Below are 19,316 nucleotides of genomic sequence, written 5' to 3'. Positions count from 1 at the left end.
CGATTTCTACTAGATAGAGGTGCTCAATCAGATAACTTGTGGTAAACGAGACAATTCTGTTAGATAGAGGTGATCAGTGATGATGCTGGGGTTTAACTAGACTTAACTATTTGACCAGATAGAGGTGCTCATTTATATGATTCTACTATGTAGAGGTGCTCAGTTAAATGGCTGATGCTAAAATGGGTAACTACTAGAGAGAGGTGATACATTCTCTACACTACTAGAGGTGCTGGGTTAGATAACTCTGGTATTTAAATAGATAGAGATGCTCAATTTGATGACTCTACTAGATAAAGGTGTTCAATTAGATGACTCTGCTAGACAGAGGTGCTGGAATTGGTAACTCTACTAGATAGAGGTGCTCAATTAGATGACTCTTTCTTTGATAGAGGTGCTCAATTAGATGAGTCTTCTGTATAGAGGTGCTCAATTAGATGACTCTACTAGATAGAGGTGCTCAATTAGATGATTCTGAAGCTCAATTAGATGAGTCTTCTAGATAGAGGTGCTCAATTAGATGACTCTGAAGCTTAATTAGATGACTCTACTAGATAGAGGTGCTCAATTAGATGACTCTGAAGCTCAATTAGATGAGTCTTCTAGATAGAGGTGCTCAAATAGATGACTCTGAAGCTCAATTAGATGAGTCGTCTATATAGAGGTGCTCAATTAGATGACTCTACTAGATAGAGGTGCTCAATTAGATGATTCTGAAGCTCAATTAGATGTGTCTTCTAGATAGAGGTGCTCAATTAGATGACTCTGAAGCTTAATTAGATGAGTCTTCTAGATAGAGGTGCTCAATTAGATGACTCTGAAGCTCAATTAGATGAGTCTTCTAGATAGAGGTGCTCAATTAGATGACTCTACTAGATAGAGGTGCTCAATTAGATGACTTTACCAGATAGTGGTGCTCAATTAGATGACTCTGAAGCTCAATTAGATGAGTCTTCTATATAGAGGTGCTCAATTAGATGACTCTGCTAGATAGAGGTGCTGAAATTGGTAACTCTACTAGATAGAGGTGATACATTCTCTACTCTACTAGAGGTGCTCGGTTAGATAACTCTTCTAGATAGAGGTGCTCAATTAGATGACTCTTTCCTTGGTAGAAGTGCTCAATTAGATGACTCTACTAGATAAAGGTGCTCAATTAGATGACTCTACTAGATAGAGGCGCGTAATTAAATGACTCTTTCCTTGATAGTGGTGCTCAATTAGACAACTCTGAAGCTCAATTAGATGACTCTTCTAGATAGAGGTGCTCAATTTGATGACTCTGCTAGATAGAGGTGCTGAAATTGGTAACTCTACTAGATAGAGGTGATACATTCTCTACTCTACTAGAGGTGCACGGTTAGATAACTCTTCTAGATAGAGGTGCTCAATTAGATGACTCTTTCCTTGGTAGAAGTGCTCAATTAGATGACTCTACTAGATAGAGGTGCTCAATTAGATGACTCTACTAGACAGAGGTGCTCAATTAGATGACTCTACTAGATAGAGGTGCTCAATTAGATGAGTCTACTAGATAGAGGCGCTTAATTAAATGACTCTTTCCTTGATAGTGGTGCTCAATTAGACAACTCTGAAGCTCAATTAGATGACTCTTCTAGATAGAGGTGCTCAATTTGATGACTCCACTAAATAGAGGTGCTCAATTTGATGACTCTACTAGATAGATGTGGTCAGTTAGATAACTCTGGAGCTTAAGTAGATGACTACTTGATAGAGGTGCTTAATTAGATAACTCTGGGGTTGTAGTAAATAACTTAGATAGATATTAGATAGAGGTGCTTAAAAATAACTACTTCATAGAGGTACATAGAGCTCTCAATTAAACTCCACAACGTTTGCTGACATATGCTTGCACTTGCTCACAGCTTGTATAACCTTATTAGAATTGAAACGCAATTCAAATAGAATGGGATGTTCTTCCCAGAAGAGTAGTGGCTGTTAAAATGGTGTGAAGGGTGGGGGACATCTCCTTCATTATTAAAACCCAGAAGAAAGACTCACTGAACAGGTGTCTACTTTAGATCATACTCTTCAGGTTATGCCATTTATCAGAATCAGAATTGAAATGAGTTTCACTTCCATATGCTAAGAATATGTCTTGTTGGAATTGGTCCCTACAGAATTGGACAATACAGATAAAACCAGACGTTCAGCTGGCCAGTTCTTACTCAGAAAACCTGCACCCAAAAGTGCTACTCCTCCCCTACAGTCCGCCTCTCCTCCCTTTCTCTTTGTGAGAATCAAACAAATCAGAGTTTAACAGCAGCAGCAGTAAGCGGTGCTTTGTAACCCGAGGCTGGGAGCATTCTCCTGCTGCAGCCGCAGACCTTTGACATCCTTACACTCACTGACTCATCGCTGCCGAACAGTGAATCCTATCTGGCAGGTGGGAACAGTTATCCTCCTTGTACCTCCATCCCTACCTTCCCCCAACACCTTACTGCAGCTTAGTGGTCTCCTGTCTCCTGTCCAAGTTCTGCAGACTGCTCTTTTCAGAATGACATGATTCCTCCATCCCCTCCAAAAACTGGAGGACTGTAGACCTTGCAGATGTAGTAGCTCCCTAATAATAGAGGGGGGAGACAGGGGCCTTCAGCCGTGGCCTGAAGGTTAGAGAAGCTTCCTTGTGACTCGAAGGTCACTGGTTCTATCCCCTTAACCGACGGGATACAACTGAAGTGCCCTTGAGCAAGGGATCTAACCCTAAACTGCTTCCCAGGTGCTGTAGTTAGGGCTGCCCACTGCTCCAGGCATGGGTGCTACAGATGTGGTAACCCTCTGAGAAGCTTCCTTGTGACTCGAAGGTCACTGGTTCTATCCCCTGAACCGACAGGATACTCATGGGTGCTCACTGTCTCCTATTCTGTTCGCTGCACAAATGGTTACAATGGCTGGACGGATCCAGGTGGACATCAGTTGGTCTCTTTTGTTTATAGTAGTGGAGGACAGTGGATTCCTCCCTGTCCTTCAAAAACTGGAGGGCTGTAAACCCTTCAGATGTGGTAGCTCTCTTAGAAGAGAGGTGGGAGGGAGGGGGGGGGCACAACAGTTGGACTGGGTCTTTGCTTTTTGATGATCCACGGTTGGGTTTGTTTGCGTTCCAAAGGTCAGACCTTGTGGCTGGAACAGCAACTTGGCTTCTGCTTCCCCTGGAAGTCATTCAAGGTGAAAAGATGGTGGACTGGAGTGGTGCTCTCGCCTCGCCTCCCTTCCACCCCTCCCTTTCCTCTTCTACTCCACCTTTCTATCTCCCCGTCTTCTGAAAACCCTCTCTCTCCTCTAAGCTTCACGCTCTACCGTCTTCGTCTTGCTTCTTTTCTCCTGCTGTCGTTCTCTCATTTTGGTTTCCACTGATATCTCTCGCTCTCACTTTCCTTGGTGCGGTGCCATTGTTTACAGATGGTGTATAGAGGCAGGCGGAGGCCACAGTGCTACATAAATACATTTCCATGTGGTGCTCTTATTAGCCTTTACTGTGTGCAAAAGAGAGAGAGAGAGAGGCCGGGAGCGAGCGCGGTGGGTTTGGAGGGGGTGGAAGGAGTCATGTTTCCACGGCCGCCACACTCCGGCCTGTTTACTCACACGCAGCCTGGAATTCTGGGAAAAGAACTGACATCAGAGCGTGGCTGCGGCGCATGTGGTCTGGCATACGGAGGAACTAACTGAGACTAGAGCTTTAACATGATTTAAAAACCCACCATCCAAACTTTACTGAGGTTCTTTTACAGCCCCTGAGCCAAAGACATGGACCCAGGAGAGAGCCAGACACATGGGCACTGATTTTAGAGTGTGAGCGATGTGTCCTTTGGCGGATAGAAATGGGCAGATATGAACTCCCTAGAACTTACAGCATTACACTTATCACCAGCGATCACAGAAACATGCTGTGATTCAATAATAATATTATTGCTTATTGTAATATTGTTGCTTAAGTTGGAAAATTCTGTCAGAAGTTAAATTCTAATTTTTTACCACACCTTAGATCATAGGTAGAAGATGAGATCAAATTATTGCCACATAAATAGCCCATCTATATATATATATATATATATATATATATATATATATATATATATATATATATAATTTAATATCACTGAGATATACATTAAAGTTGCATCACATCACAATTCACAACTCATATAGATTTTTAGCTTATTGAGTTTTAGCCATGTGATATACTGTAAATCTATCTATCTGTAGTTACTTAAAATGAATATTGATATATAATGAATAATGACCAAATGTTTGGTCATGCTTTGATTGAGCTAATTATCAGATTTGATCAGATTTTGGTCATTAGCAGGTAACAAACTATCTGTGGGAAGGTAGAGTTATTGATTCTAGGTTCAGGTTTTGGGGTGAAGCCACGGATTAAAATTTAATTTACTTTAACAAGCTTACTTGTAAACATTTAATTTTTGTTATATATGAAACAAGATATGCTAGAATGTTTTAGCTCCTTAAAATTAGTCAATAAATTAGTTATTCATTAAAGCCTTGAGTTTTAAATATAAACTATCCACTAATTTAAATTATTCAGTATAATTATTCAATAATTAATTTTTCCCATTAAAAAAATCAGCTGATATTCAGTTGAATGATGTTTGAATTTATTAATAATTTTTTTTTTTTGCTTTTTTTTTTTTTTTTTTTTCTGATTATCAGTCATCACAACAATTAGTTCCTTAAAAATGATTAGATATTATTAGTTCCATATAATTTATATTACTGTTAAAAAGCTTATGGCACAAATTTATATCTGTCCAGCTCCAGTTTTGTCTTGCTTAGTTTTCAACTAATAACATATATAAAAGCCAATATTTGGCTTATCAAAATTTTAGTTCCTTAACATTTGTATTGATTAAAAAAAATATTATAATAAATTACCAATTTTTGGACCACATAAAATGACATCAGCTGGTATCTGTAGCTCCTTAAACTCAACATCAGTAGAAAAGCTGGTTACAGACATATTATCCAGGCTTTCATTTTATGCGTGAAATTAGATGTGTGTCTGCTGTCAGATAGAGTGTCAAACAGATAATGAAGTGCGATCACATTTTTCTTAAGAGTTCTCTTCGGCATCTCAGATGTAGTTGGAACAGCCCGTGTGATTCGCATTATCAGATGAAGGCCATTAAATGTTTGAAACCAGAGGCCTGCAAACTGCCTGTGTGTGTGTGTGTGTGGTGTGGTGTGTCTTACGTGTCCCATGACTGCTGTGCAAAACAGCCTGAAGTAAACACTGCGTATGTGTGTGCGCGAGAGTGCGCGAGAGTGAGCGAGTGCGAGAGAGACGCTCAAGCTGTCTAGCATGCCGTTAGCTGAGCTACTTTGTGTGAAATTGAGATTCAAAAGGCCACTGGTTGCTTTGAAATCCAGACAACAAGACGTTTTAAACTTAATGAATACTAATCAATATTTTAGAGCGTTTAAAAAAAAAATTATAATAAGAAATAATTGAACCAAAAAATGATTTTTCATTTGCCCTAAGTCTGGCTGATATGCCATGTTTTGTCGGTTTGGGCTCAGTAATAGCATGCTAATTGGTTCCATTAAGTTGCGCTAGTCGTTAGAATCATTAGCTTTGGTGCAATCGTACAAAAAAACACTGTAGGAATTTAAATCCGCTCTTGGTTTATCAATATCCCTCGCTGTAAGTGCAAATTTCATCAGTTTAGGGGGTTTAGGTGGATAGTCGTACATTTTCAACCCATTTTAAACCACTTAAAGGTGCAACGGGAAACACCTGCAGCTGTTGCTATTGGTAGAAAGTGTGGGAGTGTGTGTGTGTATGTGTATGTGTGTGTGTGTGTGTGTGTGTGTTTGGGAGTGTACTGAGTGTGCTGAGTGTTTCCTCAGACATCATCATTCATCCCCATGTAGAGAATGGTGTGGGGGTGGGGGGCTAATCGTATCTCCAGGCCTTTGGCTATATGGAATGATCTTATTCATAATTTATTCACGTCCAGGCGCTTATTGATAACTCATTTATTCCGATTTGTTTAGTCCAGTAACTCCTGAGCTGGAACCTTATTGATGTCCCATGTCTTAACCGCTGGCTCTGAGTATAAATAACCCTCAGCCAGGTCTAGTTTTTAATTAAAGGTGCCATAGAACGAGTTTATTAAGTATTTAAGTTGTTGATTGATGGATAAAATGTAACTCTGTGAGCTGAAAAATGCTCAGATAGGGTTTTACAAGCCAGTTTACCACCCTGTTATCATACCCCAAAAGGATAAACATGCTGATTTTCCTTTTATAGAGGGCTCGAGGATGCTCTACTCTGATTAGCTTGTGTATAGTACCATGTTGGCATAGCATAACCTAGCATAGCATAGCTTTACACTGTGGGCTAACTATTGTTTGTAATTATTGCAAAGTATTACGGGTTGGTGTTGCTGTGTTCTTAGTATTCTCCTGGCGCGATGTGTGATCAGCCAGCTGAATAGACTGCAGCCAAGTTAGCTTTTAGCCTAGCACCCGTTTAGCACTGTGCTTTTGTCTTCCCCTTCGGAGGTGTGTTAAGCTCCAGCTTGGTCCAGCTGAGGCTAGTCCAGTGTGTTTATGATGTAGCGGACGATGGAAAGAAGAGAGGGCAAAAAAGCCGGTCGGCTAGGGTTAGCTTTAACCTTAGCATGGATACCTGCTCACGAGGCCTGGTTCCCGTAGCAGCACTGTATTTCCATCACTAGCTTAGTCTGGAGTCTGGAGGTGACGAGCTGCTGTCTAGTGTCAACAACAACACCATATTCTCCTTAATGCGAGTGTCATGTATTACTGTTTTACCAGATTTAAGTAGGGAGTACATAGACTGTATGGACAAAAGTATTGGGACACCTGCTCATTTATCGTCTCTTCCGAATTCAAGGGTATTTTCCAGGCAGGAGGGATTTCTACTAGAGGATTTCTTGCTAGCATTTAGGATTAACAAGAGCCTTAGCGAGGTCAGGCTGATGAGGTTGGCTGATGATCACCCTCACCCCACCTCATCATCTACAACTCTCCAGCTCATTCCAAAAGTACTGGATGGAGCACCGTCATCCATCATTCCAGAGAACAGAGTTCTTCTACTGCTCCACAAATCAATGCTGCTGGGGGGCTTTATACCCCTCTAGCTCATCTTGCCAATAGGTTCATGTTTATTTATCTGCTCTGTAGAGAAGCACTGCCAATAGAATAGGCTATTGGCAGTACTTCTCTACAGGGACTAGACAAGCTGAGTCAAAGTGAGTGTCAGCAACAGGTGCAACTTAATGCATTCATTAGAAGGGGTGTCCACAAACATTTGGACATATATTGCCTTGTTATTTAAGCAGAAATGGCTATGCTCTACTATTGGTTAGGCCTCCAGGAGCTGGACTGAAGACTGTGTATATAGGATTAACCAGCAAAACACACACATCACACTAACATGGTGTTAAAAATATGTTGGCTAAGCGTTAGCATTAGCTAAAATTAGCCTTAAGGCCTAGCTTCAAATGTTCTCACCAGTAACACTCCAGTAACAGCATAGTAGAGAGCAATGGGACCCGGAATGTCTCCCAGGCTTCCACAGTAAATGAACAGGACAGCCAGCCAGCCTTGCAACATGTCTGCGTGCCTGTAAATCCAGTAGATTAGCAATTAGCCCTAGCTTTACTTATAGCATTTAGACAAATGATGAGGTCGTATCATCATTGATCGCCCCAGACATGTTATCATAGCAACTATTACTGTGATTGAACACACTGCCTGCTCCGGTATGACACCGGTGCGCAATCTCACCGCTCCGTTGACCCAAGGCCGACGAACGGCAGCGCTACTGCAGAGTTTAATGGGCTGGAAAGCTGCATGCTCTGATTGACAAGAAAATATCACACCTACGGCTAAACCTGATGTGGCGTTGAGTTAAGCGCTGCCACGCCTTGTATCACAACAGCAGTTCGCTGGCAGACTACGTAATTATTAACCTGGACTGATGCTGCGATTATTGTGTCATCATTGACTTGGTGGAGTGTCTGTCTGGGTGGTGTTGCGCAGGATGTGAGCTCTCGCACAAGTCTTAGGCTACTTCTGAGTCACTGAGCTCGCAGGTTGCTCTAAGACTTAGCTTAGCTTAGAAACTGGCGTCTGACTTGTTACAGCACCCCTGAGACAGAGAGGGCCCAACAGCGGCAGCTTAGCAGACATGGGTATCGAACCCACAACCATGTGATCAATAACCCAGGGCTCTCTTCTAGGGGAGCTTACAGCATATAGGGGTGGACAGAGTTGGTTAGCACATGCTTCACTCTCTGCCATATAAATACAACATACAGCTTGCCTTGACTAAAGTATTTGGACACCTGCTCATTCATTGTTTCTTCTAAAATCAAGAGTATGAAAAAGTAGAGTAGAGTAACTCTAGTCTCTACTGTCCAGGGAAGAAGGCTTTCTACTAGATCATGGAGGAGCATCGCTGCAAGGATTTGATTGCATTCAGCGAGGTCAGGATGTTCATCATCCCCGACTCCCAAACTCATCCCGAAAGTATTGGTTGGAGTTCCACTGCTGGGGGGGGGGGGGGGGGTTTAAGGGGTGTATACCCCTCTAGCACCAGGCCTCGCCAAGTGATCTCATGGTTGAATCCAAACAAATCCTCACAGCAGTGTTCTGAAGGCTACTGGAAAGCCTTCAAACACGAGTAGAGGCTGTTACAGCAGCAGAGGAGGGACACACTTGCTTGGATGAGCAGGTGTCCACAAACTTTTGGCTACATAGTCTGTTTACTCATAGACTGATTTTTTTCTGAGTGTGCCAACCAACCCCGTAGAGCACTGCTTTTGTGTGGGTGAGTTTGTTTGTGTGTGTGAGTGTGTGTGTGTGTGTGTGTGTGTGTGTGTGTGTTAATGTTGGACATTGGCCCTCAGTTTCATTAAGTTCTGCTTTAAACTGCCAATTAGAGAGCACAGGCCTGTGTGTGCATGTGTGGGTGGGTGTGACCATATGAATAGGTGAACAGGGTATGTGTGTGTTAGAGTGCCTCCCAGCATGTTTGTGAGCGGGCCTGTGCCTGTGTGTGTGTGTGTGTGGGTGTGTGTGTGTGTGATGGCATGGTGTAATGTGTGGATGCTGCAGCCTGCACTATTTCACTCCCACACCTGCATGCTGCAGCATGTGAGGAGGAGAGGAACAGCAGGAGCTTCTACTACACTCACACAGCCAGCACCGTCTCGCTCTCGCGCTCTCTATCTCTCCATCTATCCGTCTGACTATCTACACCGTCCAGTCACCCCTTAAAATTCATGAATTAGCCAATAGAACGGGACACTCTGGAGCATGTGAGCCTTCGCTCAGTGAGTGAACATGCAAGGCTGGTGTTTCTAATAAAGTGGCCAGTGATTGGATGTACAGTGCTGGGGGTTTTAATAAACTGGGTGGAATTACAACAATGTTTCTAAAAAAGGGGCCAGTGAGTGGAAGCGCCAGACTGGTGTTTCTAATAAAGAGGCCAGTGAATGGACATGCAAGGCTGGTTGTTTCTAATAAAGTGGCCAGCCAGTTGCATTGCAAGGCTGGTGTTTCTAATATAGTGGCCAGTAAATGGACATGCAAGGCTGGGGAATTTAATAACCTGAGTGGAATTACAAGGGTGTTTCTGATAAAGTGGCCAGTGATTGGAAGCACAAGACTGGGGTTTCTAATAAAATGGCCAATGAGTAGGTGTACAGTGCTGGGGGTTTTAATAAATTGGGTGGAATTACAAGGGTGTTTCTAATAAAGTGGCCAGCCAGTGGCACTGCAAGGCTTTTGTTTCTAATAAAGTGGCCAATGAGTGGACGTACAATGCTGATGGTTTTTATAAACTATGTGAAATGACAAGGGTGTTTCTAATAAAGTGGCCAATGAGTGGACATACAATGCTGGGGTTTCTAATAAAGTGGCCATTGTTTGGATGCACAACGCCGAGGATTTTGATAAACTGTGTGAAATTACAAGGGTGTTTCTAATAAAGTGACCAGCCAGTGGCATTACAGGCCTGTTAAGCTAAGGCAGAAGCTGACTGGCATAAAGTGTAGCAGTAGCTGTAGCTTGTCCTTGGTTCACCCCATGCCCTCTCTTGCATGGCACGCCTGCTGAGGGTCCTGAGTGCGCAACACATTAGAGGAGGGCCAGAGGAAATAAAGCACTGGAGGAAAAAACGGGGAGGCAGGGGAAGAAAATGAGGAGCCAAATTGCCTGCTTCATATTTAATGTGCTGGTAATGGAAATGGCTCTGCACGTCGTGGAAGCTGGTACATAACCCTCCATTCGGTGGGCCCAGGGCTTTCTCTGCAGGCCTGGGTGGGGTGTGGGGGTGGAAGAGGGGGAAGGGGGTCACCACAGAGGGGAATATGCCAGCTGAGCTGCCAGGCTGCGACATATTTGCTCTGTCTGTTAAAACAATGAAGTATTTTTACCTAGCCTCATTTTTCACTCCCACTCACAATCTAATTGGAGCATGTTTTTTTCTGCATTACACTCCCTCTCTCTCTCGCTCTCTCTCTCTCTCTCTTTCTCAGTGTCTCACTCCTCCTCCTCTGCTCGGGCACTGTGACCCGATGGAGGCCATGCTTTCTCACGCCTGGCTTGCAGCCCAGAATCACGCTGCCGCCCGGTTCTCTCTTATTGGCTGTTCCCTTATAGGCTTGTTTCTACTGCTCTCTCTCTCTCTCTTTCTCTCTCTCGCTCACTTTTAAGAGTCACTGTAAGAGATATGCGGCTTGATCTGATGTTTGCACTTCAGAGCCAAGGCTGTTGAAATTGCCTGTGTGTGGTTCTGCTTGTGTGTGTATGTGTGTGTGTTTGTATAGTTTCATGTGCGTGTAGTGTATATACCATTATATACACCAAATAAGCCATAACATTGAAACCACCTGCCTAGTATTGTGTAAAACAGCTCTGACCCATCGAGGAGTGGACTCCACAAGACCAGCAGATCCTGAGACTAGCAGCAGATCCTTTAAGAAGTCCTGTAAGCCTCCATGAACCTTGGGTGCCCAAGACCCTGTCGTCCCAGATACCACAGGACACCTTCCGGGGGTCTTGTGGAGTCCATGCCTCGACGGGTCAGGGCTGTATTGGTGACGTACACAATATTTGGCAGGTGGTTTTAATGATATGGCTTATTTGGTGTATATAATGTTGACCTTGATGGGTCAGAGCTGTTTTTGGGGGCAAGGTGGGCCTAGGTGATATTAGGCAGGTGGTTTTAATGTTATGGCTCTTACTACCAGCCCTGTGTGTGTGTTTGTGTTTTGGGAGCTAATCATTCCCTCTCTCCCCCCCACAGGTTGGTACTGACTGACGTGCCTTTGACATCCGCTGCTGCTTGGACCGCTTGAAAGGGCAAAGCCCCGCCCCCTTTCCTTCCCAGCTTACGCCTGCCGCTTCCGTGCCAACCGAGACGAAAACAAGGAAGGCCTGGGCCACACAACCCGCTCTACCTGGTCACCATAGCAACGCTCTTGGCCCCCTCCCTGCTCCTCTGGAGTGCTCCTCATGCTGCTTCTCGCGCCCCTCCACGAGTCCGTCTCATAAGGGGGAAAATCGTCCAACGGGACAAGACTTTCTCTCTCAGTGTGTGTGTGTGTGTGTGTGTGCGTGTGTGTGAGTGTGTGTGTGTGTATATGTGTGTGTGGCTGAGAGGCTGCTGCTAAACTGCCTCTCTCCACCACCACCACCACCACCACTAACCCTCCCCGCCCCCCCGCCCCCCTTCGATTTTGTCCCCTTAACCGTAATCAATAATGAGTTTCACCGTCCGTCTGTCCGGGCGGTTCAGCTGAGGAGAACGTGAGTGAGTGAGTGAGAGAGAGAGAGAGAGAGAGAGAGAGAGAGAGATTTGGAGAAAAAGAGAAAGCAAGAGCGAGAGAGAGTGAGAGTGAGAGAGCGAGAGAGAGAGAAAAGGAGGTCTCTGGACAAGGAGGCGGAAAATGGGCCTCTGATAGTGGGCATATTCCCAAGAGCGCCCCCTCAAAGCGAACATCAGCCGTCTCCTCTCTCTTTCCAGACTCCTTGAGCACCATCCTACGAACGCAAACGGGGCAAAAAGCCTGTCTTTCCGTCGCTGCTGCATTGCCTGGATATCCTCCACCCCTCCTCCACCCCTTTTACTCTCAAGTGACTCGACCCAAAAATGGCAGTGAATGTGACGCCCATCCGGGACACCAAATGGCTGACGCTGGAGGTGTGCCGTGAGTTCCAGCGGGGCACCTGCTCCCGGCCCGACTCTGAATGTAAATTCGCCCATCCCGCTAAGAGCTGTCAGGTGGAGAACGGGAGGGTCATCGCCTGCTTCGATTCCCTCAAAGTGAGTAGTGGCCTTCCTTTAGAGCGCCCCCTTCTGGCCGGATTTGGTTGAGGATCGGAGTAGAGTGTAGAAGGTTTGCTGGGAGTGGTAGTTTGGAAAATCTACTTTACACAGTTTCCCTCTTACCCCAAATGTAGGCTCTTAGTCTAGCCCTGTAGAGAAGTACTGCCAACAGAATAGGACTCTCTGGGGCAGATAAACAGGCGTGGGATAATAGAGGGGGTGTAAAGCCCCCCAGCATTGAGCTGTGGAGCAGTGGAACATGTGTTCTCTGGAGTGATGAGATGGTGCTCCATCCAGTACTTTTGGGATAAGTTGGGAGTCGGGTGGAGATCATCCATCGTCCTGACCTCACTAACAAACACTCTTGTCACTGAATGCAATCAAATCCTCACAGCTGTGCTCCTCCAAAATCTAGTAGAACGCCTTCCTCCGTGGACAGTACAGACAGTTACTCCTACAAAAGCAAAATACCCTTGATGTCGAAAGAAACAATGATTGAGCAGGTGTCCAAAAACTTTTGTCCTATAGCGTATATACACCCTATTAATCATTTTATTCAAATTCAAAACAATTTGTCTATGTTATAACTGTCCTGCTGCTAGAGTCACCCCAGTCTACTTTAATGGCAGCAAATATTATTAGCATTAGCATTAGCATTAGCATTGCGTATGAATCTTCGTACTTGGTTTTGGGGTAAGAGGAATTTGTAGTAAACTGGATTGTGGCTCTGATGACTGGCTGGTCAGTCGGACGGACATTCTGCGAGTGTGAGGTTACAGGATCTGTCTAAAGTAAATGTTGTTTTTTCTAATAATAGCCTGTGTTTGGTTTGGCACTCAGGTTGTTTAGTCTGTGTGAAGGCGTTCGGTTTCAGTGAGGAGATCGACAGTATTATATATATACATATATATATATATATATATATATATATATATATATATATAGCTTGAATGAGTATTGACTAGCATGGAGGTGCACAGTGGCTTTCACGTCTCAGCAGTCTTTGTATGACATGACCCGAGTGTACATGTACTCAGAGGAGGCCTTTCGAGTGGGTGTGGTGTAAAATGTGCCAACAACAGTTCAGATGGCGCGATGCAGAAATGACTATGGTGTTGTATTGATATGTGCCCAAGCACACAAGCCTTTAATGTTTACTTCTAATTAGTATCTGGGTAGATATATCAAAGCTAGCTTTCATACTGGCTAAGCCAGAGGTACCCAACCCTGCTGCTGGGAATCAACCACTACCACAAGATTTGCTGTAATAGGGCACACAACACTGTCCATTTGTTTGTTTGTATTACTGACTTTTGACATGGGCTGTATGTTGGTTTGCATTAGGGACTTTTATTTTGACACAGTCTGTTCGTTGGTTTGTATTAGTTACTTTAGTTTGATGGGGTCTGTTTGTATTAGGGACTTTTATTTTGACACAGTCTGTTCGTTGGTTTGTATTAGTTACTTTAGTTTGATGGGGTCTGTTTGTATTAGGGACTTTTATTTTGACAGAGTCTATTCAGTCGTTTGTATTAATGACTTATTTTGACGCGGTCTGTTCATTTGTGTATTAGGGACTTTTATTTTGACATGGTCAGTTTGTTTGTGTGCATTAGGGACTTTTATTTTGACACTGTTCATTTGTTTGTGTGCATTAGGGACTTTTATTTTGACACTCTCTTTGTTTGTTTGTATTAGTGACTTTTATTTTGACACGGTCTGTTTCTATCAGTGAGTTTTACTAAACTTATATACCAATAAAACTGCGGCTGTGTTTCCCAATTTGCATACTACATACTAATACTATAAGGTGTGCTAATACTACTAATACTACAAAGCGTTGCTATGCCAACATCCGTCGCTGCAAGTTCTCTAGTCACTGTGGCCGCTGTAACTATTCCAGGTGTGAGTAGCTTCTCCCTTTCCATTTTGCACTGCATTGTGGGATAATAGTGCCCATCGTAACCACGGCTATTGGAGTACACTCAGCGTTGACACTTCTATCTACACTATATACTTCATACTCAAAACCTAGTTACTAGGTAATTAGTATGCAATTGGGACACAACCCTACTGGGCGACTAGGCACCCTAATTGGTTGGGCCTGGGACAGGGAGGCACACCTTTGCTCATGATGTCCAAAAACTGAACCCCACAGAACGCCCAGATGTATGGCATCGTCTACAGCGCCATGCAAAAGTTTGGGTACCCTGGTCAAAGTCCTGTGCATGGCTGGGCGGGTAAAAGCTGACCTCATTTCCAAAAGGCATGAAGTTAAAGATGCTCTCTTTTAAAAAAATAAGAATGAAAAAGGAAAGGAACTCTAAGCAAAAGTTTGGACACCCCGCAGGGTCAGTACTTAGCATCCTCCTCCCCCTACCAGTGAAATGTCCGCAGTGCCACTGGCTGCAGCACAAGCCCAAAGCGTGGTGGTTAACAGTTGGAGGGGTGTTCTTTATGATGAAGCTCTGCACCCTTTTTTCTCTAACCGTACAGAACCTTGGCCTTAGGTTCTATTGTAACTTCACGGGATTCGACCTGCAGGCCGGCTGAGGGCAGACGCTGAGCGTGCGCTATGGCAGCGCTGCTGGGCGGAGTGATGCGGATGCCGGCCGGTTAGATTTGGTGCAGTATCGCTTTAACGTTGGACTGTGGAGCGGGGAAGAACAGACCAGTGTTAGTCACACAGGTTAGAGAGCCAGGAGCAGACCAGACACACACACTTACACACACACACACACACACACACACACACACACACCATGGCCTTTCCCTGCCAATTCCTCTGCCCAGCTTCTGACAGAATGACATATCTGTTTTTATCTGTGCAGGAATTGCTTACACCATTAGCAGACAGAGAGAGAGGGGGGGGGGGGTAGAAAGAGTAAGGAATGGAGAAAAGGGAGAGAGACAAGGAAAGAGAGAGAGAGAGAGAGAGAGAGAGAGAGAGAGAGAGAGAAAGAATGAGGAAGACAAGAAAGGCACTGAAGAGCGAGACACTGAAAGAGAGATAGTGGGGAGATAAAAGGGGGAGAGAGACATTGAGAGAGAGATAGAATTAAAGAGAGAGTGACAGACGAAGATATATACATATATATATATAGAGAGAGAGTGATAGAGAGAGAATGGGAGTGATAGAGAGTGAGAGTAATAGAGAGAGAGGGAGAGTGAGAGTGATAGAGAGTGAGTGATAGAGAGGGAGAGTGATAGAGAGAGAGTAATAGAGAGAGAATGATAGAGTGAGAGTGATAGAGAGAGAGGGATAGAGAGGGATAGTGAGAGTGATAGAGTAATAGTGTGAGAGTAATAGAGAGAGAGAGTGATAGAGAAAGATGGAGAGTGAGAGTAATAGAGTGATAGTAATAGAGAGAGTGATAAAGAGTGAGAGTGATAGAGAGTGAGAGTGATAGAATGAGCGTGATAGAGAGTGATAGAGAGAGAGTGAGAGTGATAGAATGAGAGTAATAATGAGAGAGTGATAGAGAGTGAGAGTGGCAGAGAGTGAGTGATAGAGGGAGAGTGATAGAGAGTTCGAGTAATAGAGAGTGAGAATGAGAGTGATAGAGAGAGAGTGAGAGTGATAGAATGAGAGTGATAGAATGAGAGTGATAGAGAGAGAGTAATAGAGAGTGAGAGTGATAGAATGAGAGTGATAGAGAGAGAGTGAGAGTGATAGAATAAGAGTAATAGAGAGAGAGTAATAGAGAGTGAGTGATAGAGGGAGGGCGATAGAGAGAGTGATAAAGAGTGAGAGTGAGAGTAATAGAGTGATAGTAATAGAGAGAGTGATAAAGAGTGAGAGTGATAGAGAGTGAGAGTGATAGAGAGTGAGAGTGATAGAATGAGAGTGATAGAGAGTGATAGAGAGAGAGTGAGAGTGATAGAATGAGAGTAATAACGAGAGTGATAGAGAGTGAGAGTGGCAGAGAGTGAGTGATAGAGGGAGAGTGATAGAGAGTTAGAGTAATAGAGAGTGAGAGTGATAGAATGAGAGTGATAGAGAGTGATAGAGTGAGAGTGATAGAATGAGAGTGATAGAGAGTGAGAGTGATAGAATGAGAGTGATAGAGAGTGATAGAGTGAGAGTGATAGAATGAGAGTGATAGAGAGTGAGAGTGATAGAATGAGAGTGATAGAGAGAGAGTGAGAGTGATAGAATAAGAGTAATAGAGAGAGAGTAATAGAGAGTGAGTGATAGAGGGAGGGAGATAGAGAGTGAGAGTGATAGAGAGTGAGAGTGATAGAGAGTGAAAGTGATAGAGAGTCAGAGTGAGAGTGTGTACTACGTGGCGTGGCGTTCTGGTGGGATTTGTTCTTTCCTTCCCTCTGAAGCCCACAGAGCCGCAGAGAGAAGGAGGGGCAGCAGAAACAGAAAGTTCAGGGAGATGTTTTAGCAAATCAAACACAGGCTGAGAGCCTCCTCCTCCTCCTCCTCCTCCTCCTCCTCCTCCTCCTGTTTTCGCTCCGGTGCCGCCGCTCACCTACTTCCACACTCCACGTTTTCATCCCCTCCCAAAAATAGCACCACTTGATTGCAGGAAACGGCCGTGCACAAACAGGAAATGATGCGTGGGGGAGCCAACATGTCCGGACTCCTTTCCGTTGGCATTTCTAGAGGCCAGAGCTGTGAAGAACTTCAGTCCTTCAGTCCTATAACAACACATTATTGAAGAACATGCAGCCTTCTGCAGGGCTCATAAGACTTCATAACACCTACATAAGCCTGTCATGACAGCTGACGTTAGACTACAGATACAGATACATCCCTGTAGAGAAGCACTGCCAACAAAACAGAACTCTCTGGAGCGGATAAGCATGATGAACCTATTGGCACCATGCTGCCCAATGCCAGGTGTGGGTTGGATGGATGGATGGTGCTCCATCCAATACTAATTTGGGCTGAGTTGGGGATGATGAGGTAAGGTGGTGATCATTCTGACCAACAGTAGAGACAGTTAGCTGGGTAAACTCTTTTAAAGTATGAATGAGCAGGTGTCCCAATACTTTAGTCCTTTTATGAATCCCTTAAAGGTCGTTTGAGTGGTCAGCTGAGCATCTCTGCAGGTCAGACCATGTCTGATAAAGCCGAGATGGCAAAGATCAGCCTGATCATGAAGCTTAATGGTGGCTTAGAAATGTCTTCAAGCTGGGCGAAGCACGTGAAGCAAGCTGGCTTAAGGCCAAGCACGTTTTTGTGGATTTACCACAATTCTACTGCCATCGATGCGGTTCCACGCTTCCCGCAGCAGTGCTTAAAATATTCATGAGCCATTATTGATCATAACCCAACCCTACAGGGATCAAAGAACCCAGTGGCCGCGCCGTGAGGCGCTTTAACGCAGTCCGTGATGCAGTCCAGACGTTCCAGGGTGCAATTTTGCAGAACACTGAGCAGAACCGCAAAGGCCGGTCAAGGCCTATAAATGGGAATATGACATTTTTCCTTTGTTACAAAACAGTCCGATACGTCACGACGCCGTCCAATCCAGCCGTGCTAGCGAACCCTCTGAAGCAGGGGTCTGCTTCAAGTCAAGGGGTTTAGGTTCAGGGGTTTGTGTAAACAGTCATGTATAGTGGGGGAGTCAAGTGCTTCTGAAGTACTGTGTGTGTTGGGCTGGAACGCGGGCTCAACCTTGCATGTGCTGCACGGTGGCAGAAGCTCAGAGAAAGGCTTCTGCCAGCAGCTTGTAGCTATTAGCAGATGGAAATTGAAAATGGTTAATACAGAGCAAATGAAAAATAAATCTGGGGGCATTTACGTCCACCGAGCACAATAAACGTGGAAATACCCCCGTTATGGGAAACATGTGGCTTCCATTACACTCCCGAGGACCTTTCCCAGAATTCGCAGGCCTGTACGTTCGCGCACACACACTCACACGCTTCCGTTCGACCACTTTTACTACTGTATAGAAGCGGTTTAGCGTCCGGGTCAGGCATGTAAGCGCTGACTATCAAACAAGTAGGCCTAACAATGCTGGCTGCAGCTTCTTCCATGGTGCTGGTGGTCTTTCCAAGGTTGGGGGGACTTTGAAGGCCATGGCAAAACCTGTGGTGTGCACCTCCTGGCAAGTCGTCCATTGTGGATGAGCTTGAGGTGTGTTTAGGAGGCTGGACAGATGATGGTGAGATGCAGTGGGCATCTGGGCAAGCTGGGTAAGAATCTGAGCCAAACTGTGAGGTTCTAGACATTGACTGGGTCAGAACATCTCCAAAACATCAGGCAGGCCTTGGTTGAGTGTTGCTGGTAGGATCTGCTCCCAGATATCAGAGGACACCTTCAGAGGTCTTGTGGAGTCCATGCCTTCGACGGGTCAGGGCTGTTTTGGCTAATTGGCGCATACTGATGCATATTCATGACTCGTATATGTAACCTCTGATCTGATTGGCTGCCCTGTACTGGGCTTGACTCCAAAGACGCACTTCTAATGAATGCATTCAGCTGCTTTAACTTGCACCCTTTGCTGACACAGACGTGCAAATGCACACACACACACACACACAGCTTGTCTAGTGCCTGTAGAGATAAACAAGTACCTGTGGCACCATGCCTTATACCGAGTGTTATGGCGTGGGCTAGTAGAGGGGTATGAAGCCCTCCAGCACTGAGCTGTTGAGCAGGGGTCTGAACTGTGCTCTCTGGAGTGATGAGATGGTGCTTCATCCAATATTTTTTGGATGAGTTGGGGAGTTGAGGGGATGATGAGGTGGAGTGGTGATCATCCAACATCCTGACCTCACTAACGCTCTTGTTGCTACATGCAATCAAATCCTCACAGCTGTGCTCCTCCAAAATCTAGTAGAAAGCCTTCTTCTCTGGACAGTAGAGACAGTTACTCCAACAAAAGCAGAAGAAACTCTCTCTTTTTTTAATGGTCTTCATTTTATTGAGGGTGTCCCTATACTTTTGTCAATATGGTGTTAGGTGTGCTTTTTTTGTGACATCACAGAAACAATAGATTTAAATGGGTACGTT

At 44.6% G+C, this 19,316-nt stretch overlaps 1 protein-coding gene across 8 annotated transcripts in view; it reads left to right on the top strand.

The window, feature by feature from the left end:
• Nucleotides 1–19,316, top strand: part of LOC140545530 (muscleblind-like protein 1) — a 129,049-nt gene that overhangs the window by 25,747 nt on the left and 83,986 nt on the right. For all 8 annotated transcript variants that reach the window (XM_072668316.1, XM_072668322.1, XM_072668323.1 and 5 more), the window contains exon 2: nucleotides 11,318–12,337. In XM_072668316.1, coding sequence (XP_072524417.1) covers nucleotides 12,164–12,337 — 174 coding nt within the window. In that variant the 5' untranslated portion in view covers nucleotides 11,318–12,163. The remainder of the gene's footprint in view (nucleotides 1–11,317; nucleotides 12,338–19,316) is intronic.

This window comes from Salminus brasiliensis, chromosome 23, assembly GCF_030463535.1.
Source record: "Salminus brasiliensis chromosome 23, fSalBra1.hap2, whole genome shotgun sequence".
In the NCBI taxonomy this organism is placed as follows: domain Eukaryota; kingdom Metazoa; phylum Chordata; class Actinopteri; order Characiformes; family Bryconidae; genus Salminus; species Salminus brasiliensis.
This window is presented reverse-complemented; position numbering and strand designations above follow the sequence as displayed.